General features: G+C 33.5%; 1 protein-coding gene across 1 annotated transcript in view; it reads left to right on the top strand.

The window, feature by feature from the left end:
* The first annotated feature begins 1,925 nt into the window (after positions 1–1,925).
* The window catches only part of LOC116430728 (endoplasmic reticulum aminopeptidase 1), a 91,716-nt gene continuing 71,823 nt past the window's right edge, over positions 1,926–21,818 (top strand). The window contains exons 1-2 of the mRNA XM_076364964.1: positions 1,926–2,333; positions 8,123–8,951. Coding sequence (XP_076221079.1) covers positions 8,822–8,951 — 130 coding nt within the window. The 5' untranslated portion in view covers positions 1,926–2,333; positions 8,123–8,821. The remainder of the gene's footprint in view (positions 2,334–8,122; positions 8,952–21,818) is intronic.

Raw genomic sequence — 21,818 nt, 5'->3', positions numbered from 1 at the left:
TATTAAGGAATGTAAGGTAAGGAGCAGTATTTTGAAAGTTATTATAAATTATAAAATTAAAAATTTCCTTAAATGACATTTTATCGATTAATACACAGTCATTACCTAATAGTAACATGTTACAATTATTATCTCTGTCGCTTCTAAGAATTACTTCACGTAAGTTTTATTTGATGTTTAAGTGTATTTTCCTATAAGAAATGTTTTCGTAAAAGATTGGTACTAAAAATTCTGAGATAGTGCAGCTAGCGTATGATTTAGTAACATAGCGGTGTTTGCAGCAAATTATTTCATAATTACCTGTTATTAACTCGATGTGATATTATGTAATCGCATCAAGTATATCCTGACAATAGATACGTCGTCTTCAAATATATGTACACGTAATAGAATTAAAAACGAAGTAAACGCATACACCGTAAAGATATAAAAAATGTTAAAGAATATATGCAAATTATTGTGAAGCAGAAAAATGTAGAGAAATTTAAAAATTGGTATGTAAATCATTTATGTTTTAAAATTCAATCAATCGATGTTTCTATCTATTATCGATTATTTATTTATATACAAATGAAACATAAAAATGATTTTACTTGTACTTATTGAATGGTATTTTCTGATGGTAATGAGACTAAGCATAACAATATTCAATACGATGTCAGTTTCCATCGTTCACAGCAACTTTTGTTTGCTCACCTGCAACTGATGGTTAAGGTACTCATTATTTTTACATGTTAATCAGATGACATTTCAGGTATAAAGACTAACGAAAATGTACGCCAAAACAAATGAAATTAATCAAAGTAATGAAATTAAATGAACATAGATAACATTACGCACATGTCAATATTACATAATCTGCATTGACACAGTTACATTGTTTTAATAAGATGGAAGAATTATTGTTCGAATAAATAAGAAACATAAGAATTATTGCGAAGTTAATGAAACTCGAATAACGGATTAAATCGTTTTCCCCAATTAACAGTGAATATTGGACAATATTCTGCGTAATTGTCGAAATTTTCAAACAAATTATTTTTCATTTTTTTATTTATTACCCTTATGATTTTGATATTAAATACTATCTTTACTTCTAAATAAAATTAGGTTTATTATTTGATACTCGTATTGGTACGCGTATGTACTGAAATTCGACAAATTGAAAAATTTTGCAAAATTTTTTCTGGTTTTGACAACCAAAAGTAAATGAGCAATGTCAGCGTACTATATCGGACTACTTTTTACTGCCATATAGTTTTGTTGAGAGTTTGGATTTATATTTATTTTTGCACATCTGAAAATATCCATTAAAATCAGTTTTATACCATTAAAATTGTTCAAAGATAGAGAATTTAACTTTTTTTCCTAAAACACTGAAATTCCTCTTCTACAGATATTTATAACCCAAATGTTGGTTCCACAAAAATTTATTGTACAGCGGTCTGATCAGTAGCATCGTGGTAAATAAAATTCGAATTTCACCCCTGTAACCCATTATTTCCCAAATAATTCCATTACATGCAATAACCTCGCGATCGAAATTCGAAATCGCGAATTGAATCGAACTACCTCGTGCCTCACTTTGTTGGAATAATGAAGAGGCGATTACTCATACATAAGGGCGGTTATCTTATTCGAACATCGGATGACACGTGCTTGCACGAGGCACCACCGAAAAGCGATCGAAATCACGGCGCTCGAGCTCTGAACTCCGAGAAGGAACGCGGATATATAGATATATAGTTGTGAATGTTAAGTTAATCGATTTCTCTTTCTGTCGCTTCGGCGGAGAGGGTGTCCTCCCTCGGTCCTCCCCGCTTCGCGATCAGCCAAGATGCCCGGCCTGCGTGAACGAGGCGGGCGCAACCTGTGGCTGATCCTGACCGCCGCGCCTCCCTGCGTCCGGAAATTCAGCCACGCTCGATTCTCAAACTCCCCTCAGTGCAATTCTCACCGTTCGACTGCTTACATGGGGACGATGCTGGCCGTTTTCGTGCGAGGGAAACTCGGCTTCGTATCTCGGATTCACGGAGTGTAGTAATCACTGGCGATTCGATCGCGAGAATAGACACGCCGTGTGGTGCCGCGCCGCGCCGCGCCGCTTTCCTCCTCGCTCGATCAGTCACGATGCGCGAATAGTTCCGTCGAGCTGCCGGCTTCTCGCGTTCACGCTGTTCCTCCGTTCAGAGGCGGAAACGGGGAACCGACGTACGGATGTGGAGAAACGATGGGCTTCGTAGAGAAACGTCACGTTGGATTTCCATTTCGATAAAAGAAGTCCTTTCCGGCCTGTTCCGCTCGGTCCTCCCTTGGTTTTACGTGGCCCAAAGGTCAGTTTCTAAATATACGCTGCCGCGGTTCAAAACTACGTTCTGTTTATATCGTGCGATTCGTGTCACCTTCGTTCCGATTCGTGCATCGAATTTTTGTTTACGGTTCACTCGAGTTCGTGATTCGATGGTCGAACAGCTTTACCAGCCCGATGGTGCCTTCGCCGACGAGAGTTCCGATTCGGAAAAGTAACCTGTCTATCATCGTTGACGCGAAACGAAACTCCGTATTTCACTGGGTTTGTTCGTTTGGAGGGATTTCTCGACCGCGGGACTGGGCAGGGTCAACGCTCTATCACGATGTACTGTTCGTGTATCACACGCGCCCATGGATGCTGTTACCTATGTGCCGTACAGCAGTAGCAGAATAATAGAAAAGTTGTACTCTTTTTTGCTTATTTAAATGTTCGTTCATTGAACGAGAGATTGAGATGTCGGATACACCGTTTCATACGGTGTACAGGGAATATCGAGGCCAAGCAGAAACAATCAGAAACTCGCTGGATTATCGGAACGTAGAATAGTGAATTATATCATTTTTCAGTTATTTTATGATATTAAGCGTTCATTTTTACTTGAAGCTGACAATAACGATTAGAACTGTTTTTCAAGATCGATAAATAAAGTTATTCGTCACTTGTATCGAGCGATAAATACATCTACTGTCGAAAAAGCTTAATTTATTAGTATTTTTAATCCATTGCGAAAGTGAAATTATAAAGGTAACTATAAAGCTTTTGCAAGGGTATTGGATAATACGGTAATTACAGTCCTGTTGATTTTACTACACTTTTAGTATTTATTTTTCGTATAAAAGGCATTCTGTTTCATTTTTACTATAATAATACTAGTTATACTAAACTTCTATTCGTTTCTCGAAATTTTTTCTGAGTAATTAACTCAAACAATTGTGCCATTAGAACATCAGAATCCAACAGAATCTTGATACCCAGTGGTCATATGATACGATGCTCGGATAATTGAATTATGTCATCTTAATGCAAGCTCAAGTAATTATTATATAATGTTTGTATTCATACATACAATATTAATAGGCATTTAATCATTCTGTTTAATTTTTATTTTTTGTCTTATTTTTTTCTATAATAATTCAAAATATACATTTATTTTCTATTTTGTAATATCCAAAACGTATTTATAAATTGTGTAATTAATTTCGATCCGATAAGTGTGTACTGAATTAACCGATATTCATGAAAATGTGATTCGAATAATCGAGATTCTATTCTAGTACTTCTATTCTACAGAGTGTGTAGTCACGTAAATAGTCACGCGTTAATGTATGTCTGTGTGGAATACACAAAGCATGCCCATTCAGTGCCATTATGTAATATCGTCTTCATACTTATTTGGATCAGCCGTGCATCACCACTATGTTTATGACATAAGCGAAACTTCGCTACGAACAATCAAATATTGTTTCTCTTGATGTTTGTTTTTTTATATTTCGTTTCTTTAAAAAGGATTACGGAAAATACATTCGTATTAACGATATTATTAATTTGTGTCTTTTAGAAAAAAGCTTCATCGTGTAATATATACAAAAAGTTTATTATATACCCCGATGCATTTTTGTACACCAGATGTGATAATCCACATTGCAGCAGTTTTTTATAAACAGTAGTTAAAACACTTTTATTTCACGAATTTAAGAGGAATTCTATTATTTTGTATCAGTTATAATTATAATTACATCAAAATTATACTTTCCCTAAAAATGGAAATCTGTTAACACATATTAATGAAGACCCAGCAAATTAGTAGTAGAGCACAAGTTATTTTCAATTAATGTCTAATTCAGACTGCATAAATGATCGAAATTAATTTTAGAGTTTCCAAATATTCTATAACGAAGTTGTTTTGTTATAAATAATCAAAAATGGTGTAATGCTGTTGCAGTTGTAAGTTAAAATCCTTGCCGAATTATTGTATTTACATGTAATAATCTGAAATGGCAACGCAATTAAATTTTTTGAACATATACGATCAATTTTCTAGTTGCACGTTTGTAATATTTATCGTTCCATTTCGATGTAATATGTATTGTGTATATGTGGTATTATTTGATAAAAGTTTCTGATATATTACATTTTATTACATCAAGTTAGTAGTAATTCTATGCTTTAAAAAATTTACTTCTATTGATATGTCTCTTTTTTTAAAGTCTGTTCACCCTGCTTGCAGCCTTTGTTCCAATAAGCTTCCTTACAATAGACACGGTCTCATAATCATATATGACAGGTGCGTCAGAGCGTTATTTGAAAAAATGCATATTTCATCCGTAGTAATTTACATTAATTTCATTCTTTTTTAAATAAAATGCACGCGAAAAAATACATTACGAAGGAAACTTCCAGGAATTTGTGGTATGCAAAAATGAAATTTTAACAAAGGATTATCCGAATAAAATATTACGGTGTTAATAAATAATTCAATACTTTTTAAGGTAGACGGTGCACATGATGAATCAAATGAAAGTATTATCACAAGATAAGAAAACAATTTCTTAAATAATATTTTATGTAGAAACTATAATTCATACTACGTCACTATTAAATCATTTTATATACAAGGTTTTTTAAAATATAAAATAAAATTCCTTCTCACAATTAGCTGTAATTGTTTATAAAAATGACTGAATTTGAGTTTCAAATGGATCCGTGTGCTATCGATTAGTACGTGCTTAACATGTCTATTCATTGCCTGACGTTTCTACTTAATCCAAGCGTGAATGCACTTACGCATATCAGATAAATATTTAATGTTGATTTCATTCTCTTGAGGTTTTTTTAAAGAATAACTACAATTTCTGATTGTAGCAGCGGTTAGAGGCCGTTTTGCATATTTATGTATATGCTAGATTAATACACAGTGTGTTTTAATGTAAGTAAATATAAATTGAAAAATCTGTTAATAGTCCTTTAAGAAGCAACGATTAGGAACTAAAGACACCTCTCGTTTAATTCTTTAGAAGTGATAGTAAATGAAGATATAAGGAAACAAGTTTTTCTGAATAACATAATGAACAATATTTTTATGATTTTATTATCTAAGGGAAATGTTTTAAGTTTCGTTTTAGATTTTAGACTGCGTAGATTTTAAACAGACCTATTAATAGTACTAACATTTTGCAAGTTACATTTTCGTTTCCAAGATCCTAACGTAGAAAATTAAAGGTTCGTCTTTCGAAGCGTGCGTTAAAGTATACAGTCAACTGAGCGAGCGAGTATACAACTCTTTACGGGTTTCCCAATCTTTCAGTTTTTCTAATAATACCGAGTGATTCAGATTCTTAGTCATTACAATAAAAATTTATATTGCAAAATAATGTAGATAATGTTTACCTTAAGAACATAATAACTTCAGGTAAAGGTGCTTCATAGTAGATATTAATTGTATTAATTAATTAATACACAACTTGTATTTCTTTACTTTTAGAAAAAATATTCTATACTTTGCCTCAGTCATTTGATGTATTGTATATTTCCTACTTTTTTATTAGTCCAATGTATTAGATATTTCACTGTTATGTAGAGCGTAAATCTTATTAAGTTTCAAACAGTACGACCTGAACTTTAAATTTTAATTATGAACTGCTTAACCTGTGAACTGTGGAATTTAGTTTGAAAAATTTCTCGTTTTGCGATCAAATAAAATCAAAAAATGAAGTGTGTGCTCGTCGAACACAGGATACATGCAGGTAGAGTATACTTTAATGAAAAACAAAAGCAAAACAAAGAAGAATTACATGTTTATCTGAAAAAAGGATTCATCGTTGAAAGAATTAATGGCATTTCAAGCTTTAAGATGACCTGTATTCTCGTCAAACGCATCTAACTGGTTAAAAATTGTTGTTTGTTTGTATTTACGTGAAGAACATGCACGTTTCGGATAATCGCATATTTGTTTGACACTTTGTACAGCTCTATGTAGTATGAATGCCTATTATTGCACAGTTGGTTCACACATCTTAAAGCGTGCACGAATAAAAATCTCGGAAATCGTGGCTAAAATGTAGGTGAATATAATTAACATCTTCGTAGCTATTATAAAATTAACTTTATAGTAGACGTTCGGATGTGTAACGTGTCACTACGCGTCTCTGCTATGGTGACGGAGTGGAATAATTAAATATCCGATAAAATCAATGGGGATTTATAAATGTTCTAACAAGTCGTGAACGTAACTAGAACAAGTCATATAAAAAATATTTTTTTACACAAATCAATACCTCTCGACGCTGTACGTAAGAGGCATTGAAAAATGCTTGGAAAATTAAATAGATCGAAAGATATGTTAAAAGCAATTCTTTTCTAACTGTCGGGTAAAAGATGCAAGGACAGTTTAATTCATAGGCAATATTTTATTCTTCATACGATGGAGAAAGTACTAGCGCAATATTTCTCGTTAAAATATTCATTATTTTCTGATGAAGAATTGATGATATAAATATTTTGCAACCAACACGAAAAACAATCTTGCATAAATTAAGGGTCAGAACTATTTTATTTAAATGTCGCGCACATTGATATAATATACAAAAGTAATATGGAATTTTCAGTTTGATAATCTGTCTGCGTTGAATCAAATGATGACTGAGGGTTTCTTCTCGAGTGCAAAGGATTAACATTGTAGAAATATATATCTTTTATAGGTAAAAATAGTTGGCACATAAAATTCTTAATGTGCTATATATTTATGACAATACGTGAATGTGCTATATTTTTAGACTGTACTTATCGTCGCTTCAGTTACTTCAAACCTGAAACTATCTTTTCTTATCGGTTTATATTTAACCAGTTAACTACGTTTGACGAGTATACACGTCATAACTTGCTTTTATTTCGCGTACAATAAGAGATTTTTCAAACTAAATTCCACACACTAGCGGTTAATAAAAATACTTCTGTACTGTACTCTCCTACACGTTATACTGACTGTCAAATTAAAAAGTGGAACATTACGCACAAAAACGAATTGAAATTACAGAATGAAGTTTTTTACTAATTCCTATCTAAGGAAATGAAAACTGGCTTGCAGGCGTTTCTGTCTACTATGTGAGGCACATAGATTGTCGCTATTGTAGATTGCCTTTCGAAAGAAGAAACGTGAGTTACACAGACTGCTTCAATAACTATCCATCCTACTCTGGTGCACTGAAATATCATTTTTCTCAAGTGATCGTGGTAGAGTAAATACTTTTCTAAAGACTGTGATTAATGGTGCACGTCAGTTTTTCACTTTCGAAAACAAACTATACCGGTATACGATATTATCTGATTTTCATTGATCTTCTATGTAACAGTTTAATAGCTGTTTAATACTCTTCTATTGATATATTTTATATTCAATACTTTTGAATAATTACTCTTTTAATTTCATCTGTATGTAATTCAATATTATAATAAGAGCAGAAGCAATACTATTTTGTACATTACAAAAAATAATAGAACGATATAATTAGTTAATAAGTTATATTTCACAAATTATACTATCTATTGTTTAGTGATTTATATTTATAATCAAATTTGTCTATATCATATTTCGTTGCAAAATCAAAGGGCGAAATGTATTTTATGAAATAACTTTTTATTAATGTATTTGAGTAAGTGTTAACAACTGTAACATTTTCAACTTGGTTTTAAAGGGTATAGTGATTTTAGTACTTTGAAAGTAATTGATGACATGAAAGCAACACGATTATTTCTATAATATTATTTGTACATAAATTGCACATTTTATGTACATTAATTTGTGATTTGTTTCAGGTACACTGTCGAACGGTGCGTCAAGCTTGTCGAATTTTTCAACGGAGAGCTTAAACAACTGGAGTAGGGAAAAAGCTACTACATATTCATGAGACTAAATCTCTACTACTTTCGAGGCACGATTACGCGCTATTGAATTTCTTTGTAATAAATAATTGATTAAATAGCCATTTCGAATAAGAACGGATACACGAATTAAAGCCTAAGCAAATGAAAAACGGCTTTGATGTATCACTTTTTCATGAACTTGTTTGGAACATTTAGGTAAATTACGCAACGAAAGCTATTTCATACCGGCTACGAGCTTGGCTTTTTCTACTTTCATATTTACAATATAACCTATGAATGTAGCGCTACGGGGACCAACGTGTTATGATAAAATATCTCGCCTTCAGTGACATCCGTCTAAAAACGTAGTAATTTTTACTAGCGGCTAAAGCGGATTTTATAAAATGACGAATGTTCTTAAGACAGTCTCGAACGAAAGTTATATGTCGTGCAACAGTTTCCCGTACGGTTGATACGAATAAGAGAAAAGAACTGAAAAGTGTATCGTCCTTCGAAAGCATCAACGTTGAAGAATGTAATTCGCATCGAGTCACGAGAAATAGAGGCTCGAGGAAGCGTGCATCTTCCGCTCGAAGTTCCATGCGCTGCAAGCTTACCGGGTAAAAACGCAGGCAGAGGGAAAAAAGCAAAATGCCAGGGGGAACGTCGACGCGAGAAAGCAGCGAAGCGATCCGCATGGAACCTCTAGGTAGAACCTCGAGTTCCCGTAGTCCCGGGCAAAACGGAACCGCTAACACCACCGAGGTGCCAGCAAACTCAGGTGAGTTCAAGTCCACTTATATCGCGAAAGCACGTCTGCTCTTCGATTCAAGAATGAAAATAAGAAGTCAAGTTTCTGTCGAGGTGTCATCAGATTTAATTGACAAATTCAGAATCTGCTTATCAACAGAGTCAAATAATCTTTAGCAGTTTACGCGAGAGTCTGTGCTTTATTATTGGCAAGAAAATGTCACTTTATACGCTTCCTTTTATATCTCGTATTTTCAATTATATCTTATAAAAATCGTATTATCCATTTAACACTAAATTTACGGAACGTTTCGATTCGACGCATACTGGATTTTACAAACATTATTTGATACATTTTTACGTCCATTTTGAGTGATGCAATTAGACGAATATATATCCTAATCGTCTATCGTTGAACTCCTTATTTCTGAGATCTAAATGAACGGATATTCATTTTGCTAGGAACGACGGATTAAACTGTGCGATAAATGTCCGTAAACCTAGTGTTAATTTTGTACACTTAATCTGTCACTCTTCTTCCCTTTATAAGTTATTTCCCCTTTCTGGATGTATTCAAATATGTAAGTAGAAAGGATTTATTAATATTAGGATTTAATAATAATATATATATATATATATATATATATATATATATATATATATATTATCCACCATATGTTTGCGATTGTATAATATAACTTAAATACGTAAGAAATCGTTTCTGCTAACAGATGACAGTCTTATTTTATAAAAACTCTTATATATAATAACTCATCATACGTTATATCGGATAAATTTTTTGGTATACCTAACTCGCATCGTTAAGACGAAATGTATTTGAAATATACAAGACCTTCTTTATTTTCTTCATGATGAGATGTTGCAAGTGTTTTCCCTATATAATTAATAAAGAATTTCGTAGATATTTTTTCAATCTTTTTAAAAGAAGTGCAACTAGATTACTTGAAAATAAAATTACATTCGTCTATAATATGGATTTCGAGGAGAGAGATTTGAGGTTTACTCGACAGCGCTCAGTATGGAGAAGGTTCAACGCTCTCTACATATTTCATATTCGTTCTTTCTTTATTATAGTTAAGCAGGGTAGACTCTACTGGGAACATTTTTGTTGAGCTTGAAAATTAATTTCATAGCATGGGAAAGATAAGTGAATTTTTATTTCACATGTTTTCTCTTGAAATTCCTATTTTACATGCAAAATCAATACAAAATTTACATGTTTATCATTAAAAAATTTAGATTTGAATGAACCGATAATAATTCCAATATGACCAATAGCCGGTAAGATTATGATCGCTGATAATATTAATTGCTTTCCAAAACACGATACGATTACTTCGATTCTTGATAAATTCTTTGGGCGATTTGAGAGCTACTTCGGGATTAACTTCACGTTCAATAGTGTACACTCGTTCAAACGATTGTAGATTATTGGCATAAATTTCTAGATTTTTAGAAATTACTTCCTTTTTAAATTTAAAAACTTAAATTTGTTTGTAATGTAACGTAGTAGAACTTTAAATAACTTTGTATCGTTGATTGTGAATTCCTTGGAACGCAGAAAACATAATTCGAATTGAAAGAGAATAGTGATAGTTAATTCGGGTGTAATACAGTCAAAAGCAGTGATTTAACCATACTAAAACACAGTGTTTGGTCGTGAATTTTTTAGTCCGCTTCGCACTCTCCAATAAGACCTGGCACGCTGTCCAATTAATATGAGATTGAAACAAATGTGGGTTTCTCGAAAAAGTTAGCGACATACCTATATGCTGTAAAAACAGAAGATACACGGTAACGCAGTGCAAAATGTGCCAAGATAAAGAAGGTCGATTAAGATCTATGCATGAAAAGTATTGTAGACAAAGCGAGGAAGCGGCAATATTACGAAATAGACTCACTGTATCGCAGATTTCTTTCTCCGGAATGTAGTGCAATTTAAGTAGAATGTGTTGTCTTCATGTTTCCTTGGAATATAATCATTTCTACACTAGTGCAAGATGTATTGTACAGTTCCTAATCTAAAAATTATGGTCACCCATATTTCTTTTAGCTGTAATCGTGGACGTAAAAGGTCAAAATGTAATTAGTATTAATTTTTGTTAATTACTTAAGGATGTACATATATTCTACATACTTTCATAGCAATTGTAGGCATATTATTATACACAATGTTCTGTTATTGAGAGTTTATTATCCAAGTAGTACAATTTTTTTTATATTCTCCATATATGAATCCCCTTTGAAAATGTCTGCAGTTCACTGAAAACTATCGTGTACGCATCACTTAGTAGCAGTAGCAGATTTAAAAGAAAAAACTGTTAAAATTGTACAAAAATATCCCAAACACAGACATATTCACCAAATGCATTATGTCGGAAAGGGTGAATGTTATAATAAAAGCAAAGAGAGAAACACAAATTATGAATATTTATTTATTTATTATATATACCTTAATAGTTAATGACAACTATTATTAAAGTACTTTTTAGCCTTTTAATTCCCGATTACTGCGAAAAATATTGAAAACTATGGGCAGTCCCAATGCTTTAATCAGAGACTGTAATAAGTTATATAGCCAAAAAGGGAATTATTCTACATAAAAAAAACTATGTAGAATATAGTAACATATAATTCTTCGTTTTCTAGATAATCGTGTTTGAAAATTTCTCGGACGCTCGTGCTATTGTGTAGAAATAAGCTGATGTGTCTGTTCATAGTATACCATTTCTACTTGTTGCAAATATCAATACGTGCGTGTCAGATACAGTACCGAAGTCGATTATCTTGGGAATCAAGTTCCCTATCAGAATATTTTATTTTATATCTTCGACTTATTTTTTCACATAGATTTATTTCCATCCTGGTTGCACTATGATTTCAGAAACGCCTTGTATAAATTATATTAGCGTAGCACTTATATACGTGAATGCACTTATTAAATTCTACATTTTGAAAATTACATATGAAGTATATTGACAGGGGTGAGGATCAATTATGATGGTTTAAATAAACAACAAATTCCAGTCAAAGTTTCTGCTATTTCGAAGTTTAACCATTATTTTTATGGTGATATATGAATAGTAAATTTTCAAGGACAGAATTGAACATATGTTTATACAGGTATTTCTCATTTACCACGTTTCCACCCAATTCACCCCAGAAATCACGCTTAATTGCTTTCATACATCCCCAACAAGGTGTTCTATAAAGGGATCTAGGGCGGTAAGTGTTTATTTTAGGACCATTCTTAATCAAACAGTTTTCCCTCATTTAGATAAGAGTTGTTAAGATTTTAAAATCACGCGGGTAAAATATTCTGTAGCAATTTAACGTAGAATGAAGCTAATACGGTAATACTGTAAAATTCTGATAGGAAAATGGACTTTCATAAAATTGACAATTATTATAGAAATTAATAGGTGAAGTTGCCGATGTACTCCAATACAATATAATATAATATAATATAATCTTGATGATTTTTAAATATGTTTCTCGGAGCATAATTTTGAGTAATTTTTTCTTCTATATGTTCTTGCGGAAGGCTTAAGTTTTTAAGATAATTGCGAAAAACTTTTGTTACTACCACTGTTCGGGCCGATTTGTACAGAGTTTGTGGCAGGGTTTAGAAGCACAGCTATTTTTGAGAATTCGTTAATTTAGTTTTTTTCGCCATCTGGACGACACTCGCCGGATGGTACGCTCTTTACAATTTTTACTATTTTGTCATAGCATTTGTAGATACCCTTAGTTTCTTACACGTATTTTCCGTTCGTCTCAATAGTTATTGCCCTGCTGTAAACTTTCACGGCCTGAGCATGTCAGTGAGAACCATGGGTCACCCAACGGTTTTCGCGGCTGATGCAGGGTCAGGAAACCGTCTCTGGTGTTGACCAGATGTGTCGCCCACCACCGCCGAATTCTAGCGCCTCTCTCCCCTTGAAAAATCTCGCGACCCCTTCCTCAAGGAAACACGCCGAGGGCGTAAAGGAAGGTGTGTCTTCTAACCTAGGTTCGCTGATTGGACTTTTCCAAAAATTGGAAGAACCAATCAGTGGACAATTGCAAATTCCAAGGGGGATCTGAGAAACACTCAATCAAAATTCATTCGCAAAGGAACCACCGACTAGGAGAGTCACACTTAGAAAACTTGTAACCCGACTAAGTTGTTTAAATACAGTCCACTCTTTTCGCTAAGTCGCGATTTCTAAATCATTCACGGGATAGACCGCGACCCCAACAATTACACTGTATTTTGTACACATGATCAGAGCTACAAGTATAACCGCAAAATATCCCTACTCTCACAAAACCCTTTGCTTTTCTTGGGAATGTCGACAGGTAATGCATCTTTAATCTTAAATTCCATGCCTCGTCGCAATTTCAATATCTGTGTACTATTTTTTTTTAATATAAAATTAAATGGGTTTTATGCGGGAGAGGATATAGAATTTGTGGTAATTATACAGTAAATGAACATCCCACCCCGCGCAAAAAAATTACCAACCATATCGATATTTATTATTTAAGTGAAATTCAGTTCTATATATTGTACGGAACATTCTTCGAAACCACCGCAATTATGTGGAATTCTTAGAATTTTTGTATAGGAAAGTACTCATGTGTAAACGAGAAATTCGAGGGATCGAAGCAACAAACATACAGCTATGCTTACTCTCTCACGGACGGACTCATGTATACAGAAATCAGTGTAATAGTGGCAAAAGTTTTTTCCGATTGTCTCTTAAAATGAAACCTTCCGCAAGCAACATATAAAGGAAAAAGTTGTTCAAAATCATGCCTCCAACAACATATGTAAAAATCATTAAGATCGGTGAGGTCGTAATACATCGGAAACTTGACCAATTAATGTTTCAAATAACGTTCTCCTCTGGTAAAAATATTGCTATTTTTTAGTTCCCAAGATAATCACGAGAAAATTTTGCTAATACTACATTGAATTGTATATACAGTTGGCTCATCACGTTTCTGCCAACTACTCACAAGCTAAACGTGTGCGATTGTTACTATTGGTCGAGACGCGTGACGAAGGTAGCATACGGAACAGAATACAATGAAATAAAATGTAACGAACATTAGTGTCGGATTTCGTTTTGGCGGCTTCTTACAGTTATGAGATCTTCGGGACACAGAGACCCGAGTACTATGTTTCCAAGAACGACCGAGGTGATGTGCGTGGCCAAGTCCTCTTGTCGTTAAGCACTTTTAGCTTGTTGATAGTCGGCACAGCGTGGCGGGCCAACTTCATGAGCATGTTGTGAAACATCTAGAAGCGTATCTGCACATTCGATGTTGCGATGGCAGTTTATATCAATCAGTCTTCAATCTTCTCGGGTTTTAGATATTCGCCGACAAAGGTACCAACAGTTAGTTTCGTATAATATATAGAAATTAATTTCACTTCCAATTAGATAATAGAGATTGGTATGTGCTGATACAGAGGGAGGGGTGGACACCTTCACGCTTTTACTACATAATTCCCAAAAATCCCATATTCTCATGAAGCCCATTTAATTTTTAATTGGAGAAAATAATCTAAAAAAATTTCAAACTCTTTTAATTCTCATAAAAAACCGTGGGATTTAAATTGAAAAGAATTTTGGGCAATTATAAAGTAAAAGCAGAGGGACGTTGTTCTTCATCCTATATACCCACCCTCTAAAATACAGTATTATTCATATCAATTTGTATTATGGAAGTGAAATTCATTTCTATATTTATAATGTAACTCAAGACAATTGAAGGTTGAAGCGAAGTACATAGGGTTATGCTTGTGGATTGTATTATAACATACTCAAGTATATACTTATCTAGGGTAAATTGGGGACAGATGGTTCACTTTTTTAAAAAGAACTGTTACATTGTAAATATCATTAATACTTAACAGAAAGAAAATATATTTATGAAAGTAGATACATATAAAAAGAATAGTTACAGTGCAGCTTCCACGTTTATAGCAGTGACCTTAGTATTAACCCTTTGCACTCGCAAGGTGCACTCTCAGTCACCACTTGATTTCACGTAGCAAAACTATAAAATTTGATATTCAATATTGAACTGTATATAATGCATCGGTGTGTGAAATATTCGGATGAAAAAGCTTTGTTTCTCAATTCACTTGCGATTTCTCTTTGAGTTCATGTAAAAAAATATCGTTTGTGTCTAGTTAGAAAATGTTAAATATTTCTAACGAAATACTTCCGAGTGCAAAGAGTTAAAAGTACACAATGGCTCGTCCCATAACAAGGACATACCGAAACTGGCCCCCATAACTATATTGGCCGAGCGCCGCAAGTGGACATCTCCCCTTGCCCCTGAGCACTTTGAAACCTAAGTGGTACAACACTTGAGCTGCCCAAACGGTCTTGGACACTGTACGGGTAGAAGGTAACCCAGATTATCCTCCAAGTACAGTGCGTTACTCACGTGAGCCAAGTCGGCCCGTAGGTCAAAAGTGAAGAGGGGCAAGACGTGTCGTCCACTCGCAGCGTTCGACCCGATAGTAATGGCAGAATTAGTTTCGGCGCGTCTTTGTCACTGGCCAAGCCGCGAGCTGAGGTGGAGCGTGCGGCCGAATCCCTTTGCCCTCCTTCACTTTTGAGCTACAGGCCGGCTGTGATCGTGTCAGTAAGGCGCTGTAAACTGTTGGTAGCGCCGAGCTCTTTTCTAAAGTTCTACCAGCTCTCCAGGCTAGTGCAGGAGTAGGTAAGACACTGCCCACGCGCCGAGATTCTCAAAAGATCTCTAGCCCAGCATACAGGCTTTCAACCACTGCTACTGCGAAACCAATGACAGATCCATCGGCGGGGCCTGTTTGATTTCTCATACAAAAATAAGCAGTATCTACCATATCTAAGCATTTCCTCTATACCAGGGCTTGGTTGGCCCAGCTCGGATACCTTAGGATCGCCACTTTCCATACCGCAATCGCCATGCGGCCCCTGAAGTTGACGTTTACGCCGCGGTCTATCAACTGCCCGATGACGTAGTAGTTTGCCCGTACAGGTTTCGAGTTACCCGAAAAATTGGGTTGCCAGTATGTTTCAGGCTGCCCGCACAGTCTCGGGCTAACCGAGTGTTGCAGCATCATGGACGCCTACATAGTAAATAGGCCCCTGTGCAATATTTAATATACCATCAAAAACGATCGAAAATATAGATATTTCTGAATCTTATCCTGAATTACTTTATATAAAATTCAATGTAGTAGAAACAAAAGTTGTTTGTGATTATTTTCGAAATTGAAAATAGCCATATTTTATAACCATAAATTCTACGTCAGAATTCTGCAGTATTACCAGAATATGTAAGGATCTATATATATATATGTAATTTCCATTGTTTAATTTTTACTATTTAGTGGTTTACACAAGTAGATAATTTTTACATTATATATATTTTTAATATTTCCTAACGTGCAAAACGAAAAAAGAAGTAAAAATGTTAACAGAGTTTAATATCCTTTAGATAGTACTGTAAGTACAGTGTAATAAATTTTCTAATCGAAAGAAACTATTATTCATTTTAATTGTCTTTTTTACATATTAGTGTCTTAAAATGTTGCATCATAATATTTTATCTAATATTTTATTAGTACTAGTTTTTTCGTAAAAGTTTCCGTTATTAATCCAAAGAATCAACTAAAGTACATACATTTCCATAGCAGCAATGTTGTTGAATTAGATTAAAAAAAGTTTGATTAAAATTTCTGACTTTTGATAAAATAAGGTGCGACAGAACTATAACACAATGTATATTTTAGGTAAGAAAAAGTGGCTGGAAGTTAGTGAAAACAAATTTTTTTTCTATTTATTACTAATGTGTTGTGCCACCTTTATTTTGTATAGTTTCAATTAATCGCCATAGTATCGAGTTATACAAATTTTTTATTTAATCTTGACTTAATTTGGCCCATTGTTTTTCAGTACGAGCTTTCAACTGTTCCACCGACAAAAACTGTTTCCCATTTCCATATACAGCACGTGCTAAAATTCCCCAGATGTTTTCTATTATATTTAAATCTAGATACCTCGAAGGCTATGGTAAAATTTGTATATTACGGCCTTAAAAATATTGTTTTATATGTTTTACTGTATGTACAAGTGGCATTATCAGGCTGAAAAATATAATTTTCACATGCAATAGTGCTGGCATGTCGCGTTAATTGTTCTTCTAATATTTCTATATATTTAATTGCATTCATGCTGGTGTTAATAAATTTTATATCGGTTCTCCCGTGGTACCCTATTGCGGCCCATACTATGGTGCCGTCTCTGCCTATTTGCCTCCTTGACAAATGCAGTTCTTCCTTCCGCAAATCATGAAAATAATATGAAATAGCATCCGGTCCATCTAAATTGAAATGTTTCTCATCTGAAAAGATAACTTTTCTCTCCTTTTTTTCCACTGGAGATGTCTTTCCGCAAAACTTCCCCGACTGCTTTGTGTCGATTCGTAAGTGGCGGTTTTCTCTGCAACTTTCGTGTTTTTAAATGCTTGGCTCGTTTAATTATCCGTTGCACATTACGAGTGTTTGTGTGAACGCCAGCTTCCGCTGCAATTTGCCGTGCTGTCAGGCTAGAATTCGACACTATTCTCAGAATGGCTCGTCGTTGTCGTTCGGTCGTCGCTTTTGGACTCTCACCAGGATGTTTTTTTCCATAATTCTCTCTACTTTTTAAATAATTGAGCACGACATATCGATTTCGCCCAATCATTCTTGAAATTTCTGAAATAGAAGTATTCTTTCCTGTTAAATTTACGATCACTCTTATTTCACTGTCTGTCAGCTTTCTCCCACGCGACATTGTAGTTATATTATGTAAGAACAAAAATACAAATATTTAATTTTAAATATGTAATTACTTCTGACTACGATTACAGCATAAGCTCGACGACGAAAAGCTACTGTCTGATAGTTTTGTCGCGAAGAGAATAGCATGTTTACATACATTTTCCAAGTTCTTGGAATTGTAGCCTTCGATATTTCGTAGAATTGTAGAATATACTTCTATATAATGTAAACAATAACACTATGCATGAAGGAAGACAAAACTCAAGACTTACATAGAATTTTCATCGAATTACACACATGTCTTTTAGTTTGGTCGCGGAGTGCAATATAACATTATAATCAAAGTATATACATAAATTTGCTCTTTCCTTTCTTTAGCTTAGATGCCAATCATAATTGCATTGCTGTAAGACAGAAACTAGAAATTAGAAAACTAGAAAAAGATATAAATTATAAATTATAAATTACCTTGTTCATCTTTATTTCATGAAATAATAAGGCACTAATACTCAAATCAGTTTTCATAAAGTTTTTTTATTTTTACCTTTTTATTTTTTATGTAGTTCCTTACGTCCACTAACTACCCTCATATTATTAAAAATACATGTATAATTATCAAATACATTAATTTTTCTTCTCGAATAGTTTCAATCATCCACTAATACGCATTCACATCAAAATGTAATTAAATATACAAAGAAACATAACAAATTACTTTTTCCGTGTTATTTGATTGCGATATACCACTTTGTAATTAATTTTCATGCTTTCTCTATAGGTGTGTCTTAATCAAGTTTATAGTTTAACCACGTCTTACATCATTTTATAACTAGCCCTTATAACGCGGGTATGTTATAAGTGCAGCTGTTTATAGCGATGGTCATTCATTATCGATTAAGTTGAAGCTTTTGTGTTGTTCGTTGTATCGTAATTACTATAAACTCTACTATATACCAATAGTTTTCAAATTAACGTAGTCATCATATTACACGTAAGCGCTATAGCGCTCTTCTTGTGTTGTGCCAAAATTGCAGAAAGCGCGGAAGCGCTTCTGTTTATCAGTATCAATTATAATTTTCTTACAATGTTTTTCAAGAAATAAATCAAAGTAAATTTATTTGAATAAATGTTATTTTTCGATATTTTTTTGTAATAACACAATATTTGTGATCTCATTAGATAACTGCTCTTATTAATTTTTTTGCATACACACCCAGTTTTAATAGTTTTTTATACAATTTATAATGATAAGACAGAATACTGTTTGTTCAGTTTTCAGGGATGTAAAGGTTACCTTTATCATCTTCACTGATTGCTTTTTTGATATTATTTATCCACTTTTCTCTATTGTTACATCACATATTGTTTCTAAAGTTATTCTGTTTATGGGGTTCATAATAACATGTAGCTACATGTCACCTGTAAATATATCTTCTTCTTTTATTTCTCATTTTGCATCTTATTAACAATTTGACTGCCAAGTAAACGCTCATCGAAGCTCCTACGCAATCGAAGCAATTTTCTTAATAAAGCTGAAACTATAAGGTCAATATTCTTTATAACGACTGCTCTATTATCTTTTTAGTATCTCGTACATCTAACAGAATTCGGTCCGTTTGTTACGTCACGAAGAAAATTAATGTTAAAGTTTATATAAATAATGGTGTCATCCGAATTTGGGTGACATGGCAGCGAAAGTGTTAATAGAAATGTTTAATAATAATATTCAGTATATTGTTAAGTTATTAATAATATTCAATAGTATTCAATTGAACTATAGTTTATGGATTCTGAATATAATCGATTTGAAAAGGTTTCGATTTGAAAGGATAATGTCATTGTAAAACTGTTGTTTATTGTAAGTATTGGTTCAGAAGATTGAGATCAGGAAGAACGGAATTGTAGACCTTTAGACCGTTGCTTTTAGTTTTATGATGGCACGATATAGGCCTGAGCGAACATGAGGTTCTTGAAATAGCTAAGAGGGAATGATAGAGGACAAACGCATTCACAGAAAGTCTTTCACTGATCCCCATTGTTGGATAGCCAATTCTACTGTGTTTTCATCTGATATTGTATACATTGTTATGTGATTATTGCCAGATATCTGCGTCCCCTGTGTTTTATTAGGACTCCTCTAGAGAGAATCTGATATATGCATATTATTCATTTCCGTACTTGTGTTGCGCTTGCAACTAAAATGTCTCACGCTCGCTCGATAAACCATTAGGAATGTAATATTTTTTAATAAATTTTTTTTCTTAATGTGAAGTGTAATATAACTGTCATCCTTTCTGATCTTATACGTTGTTTAAAACTATAGCAACCAACTTGTTTGATAATGACAGTTGTAGCGGTACGTAGCTCGCAGCGTTGGTAGGAAATAGCATTGACCGCTTACAGATGTTTAGGTATAGGCAATTAAGCCTACCCTAAAGCCTGTAAGTCGGCGAAAATATTTTACACTTTTTACACGTGCGTAGCTGAATAGGCTACCCTACCATACACGCTGCCAGCCATGTCCCGTTAAGGCTTCTTCGGCCGCACGGTCAGCGCGGCACGGAAAAAGTTTCCGAATTAGAAATTCACAATTTTTCCCCTGCCAAAAAATCGAGGCGACGTTGGAGAAGGGAATTAGCTCCACCCTCGAAGTTTCCAAGGGGTAACGCCTTTCCGAAGACGAAGATAAGGAAAGCGGAAAGGCGCGAGGAAGCAGATTACCGTTCTGCCTCCGAACACGCGCCTACGTAAATAAATAACTTGTAAACATATTTGTCGCGAGTATTTAATAACACATTACATCCCGACAACAGTTTTATATATGTTTGAAAATTCTAATTTGCTTTGTTAATTGGTCTAAGTATATGTTAATCTTATAATCGTGTATAATTACACTGTGGAGTATGATTTTTGTTTTTGAATAGCCAAAAAGGAAAGTTGTGTTTTATATGTAGGGGATCAAATATGACAATACAAACGGATTTTGTTTCTGATATTGTCTCTAACATTATTTGAAGATTGCCAATGTTCTTTTTAAGGTATGCTATAAAGTTTAAGAATCCGGGTGTATGAAATGAAAGTCTCGTAACATAATACATTTTTACGAGAAAACGTGAGGTTAAGTATTATGTAATAAAAAATTTAGAAATGCGAAATTAGACATACTCATGTAATGTTTTCATTTCGAGGTGGTAACCACCTCCGTACATCTCACAGGGCGATGTGGATGGAACTTAATTTTAAGGGATTCTATCAGTAATGAGGTTTTGCCTATTTTTCTGCTGTAAGTTATTATTTATATGAAAAGAAAATATTTTACGTTTCTGCTGTTTAAAATAGATTGCATAGTATTTCCCGCCATATTAAACAATTTTTTATTCAATTCTAACTTTTAGAGGTCTTTGTTTTGTATAACGTTGAACATACTTATCTGTCGCGTTATAGATTGTCTCATTGCATTTTTATTTGTCATAATCATGTGTCAGTCATAAGACCGCACTCTTGTAATGAAGTTGCTTGGTTGCATATCAGTACGTTTGTTATATACAATGATATATAGCGTTCTTTGAATAACGTTTCCTGACATTTGCAGCAAATACGATTGCTGGTTAATACTATTTGCAGGTTGATTTTCGAAATAATTTAAGATTTAAGATTCATTTTTTTGTACATTGAAGGAAAAGAACTTATTTGGACTGTTTTTTAATGACTGGAGAACTTTTTTAATGACTGTTCCAAAATTTCTGTCACACAAACCAATATGTACGAGATACATATCCATACTCTGAATTCGTAAATATTTTTCACATTTTTTACATTTTTTCTTCACAAGCCAGAAATTGAAATTAACTTGGAAACATACACACAGTATATACTTACTGGAATTATATGAAAAAATAGTAAAGTATCTTATGTCAACTCATGTTTGATTAAATTTATAATTAATATTTATTTATAATTGAATTTGAAATTAATTTTGTTCTTAAGTTGGAATGTCATTAATATAATGATAACAATAACATGATATTTATTAAGGTAGATTATTTATTTAAGTATTCTTCG

This window comes from Nomia melanderi, chromosome 2 (genome assembly GCF_051020985.1).
Source record: "Nomia melanderi isolate GNS246 chromosome 2, iyNomMela1, whole genome shotgun sequence".
Taxonomy (NCBI): domain Eukaryota; kingdom Metazoa; phylum Arthropoda; class Insecta; order Hymenoptera; family Halictidae; genus Nomia; species Nomia melanderi.
Note: the sequence above shows the minus strand (reverse complement) of the source record. Positions and strands in the feature narration are given on the sequence as shown.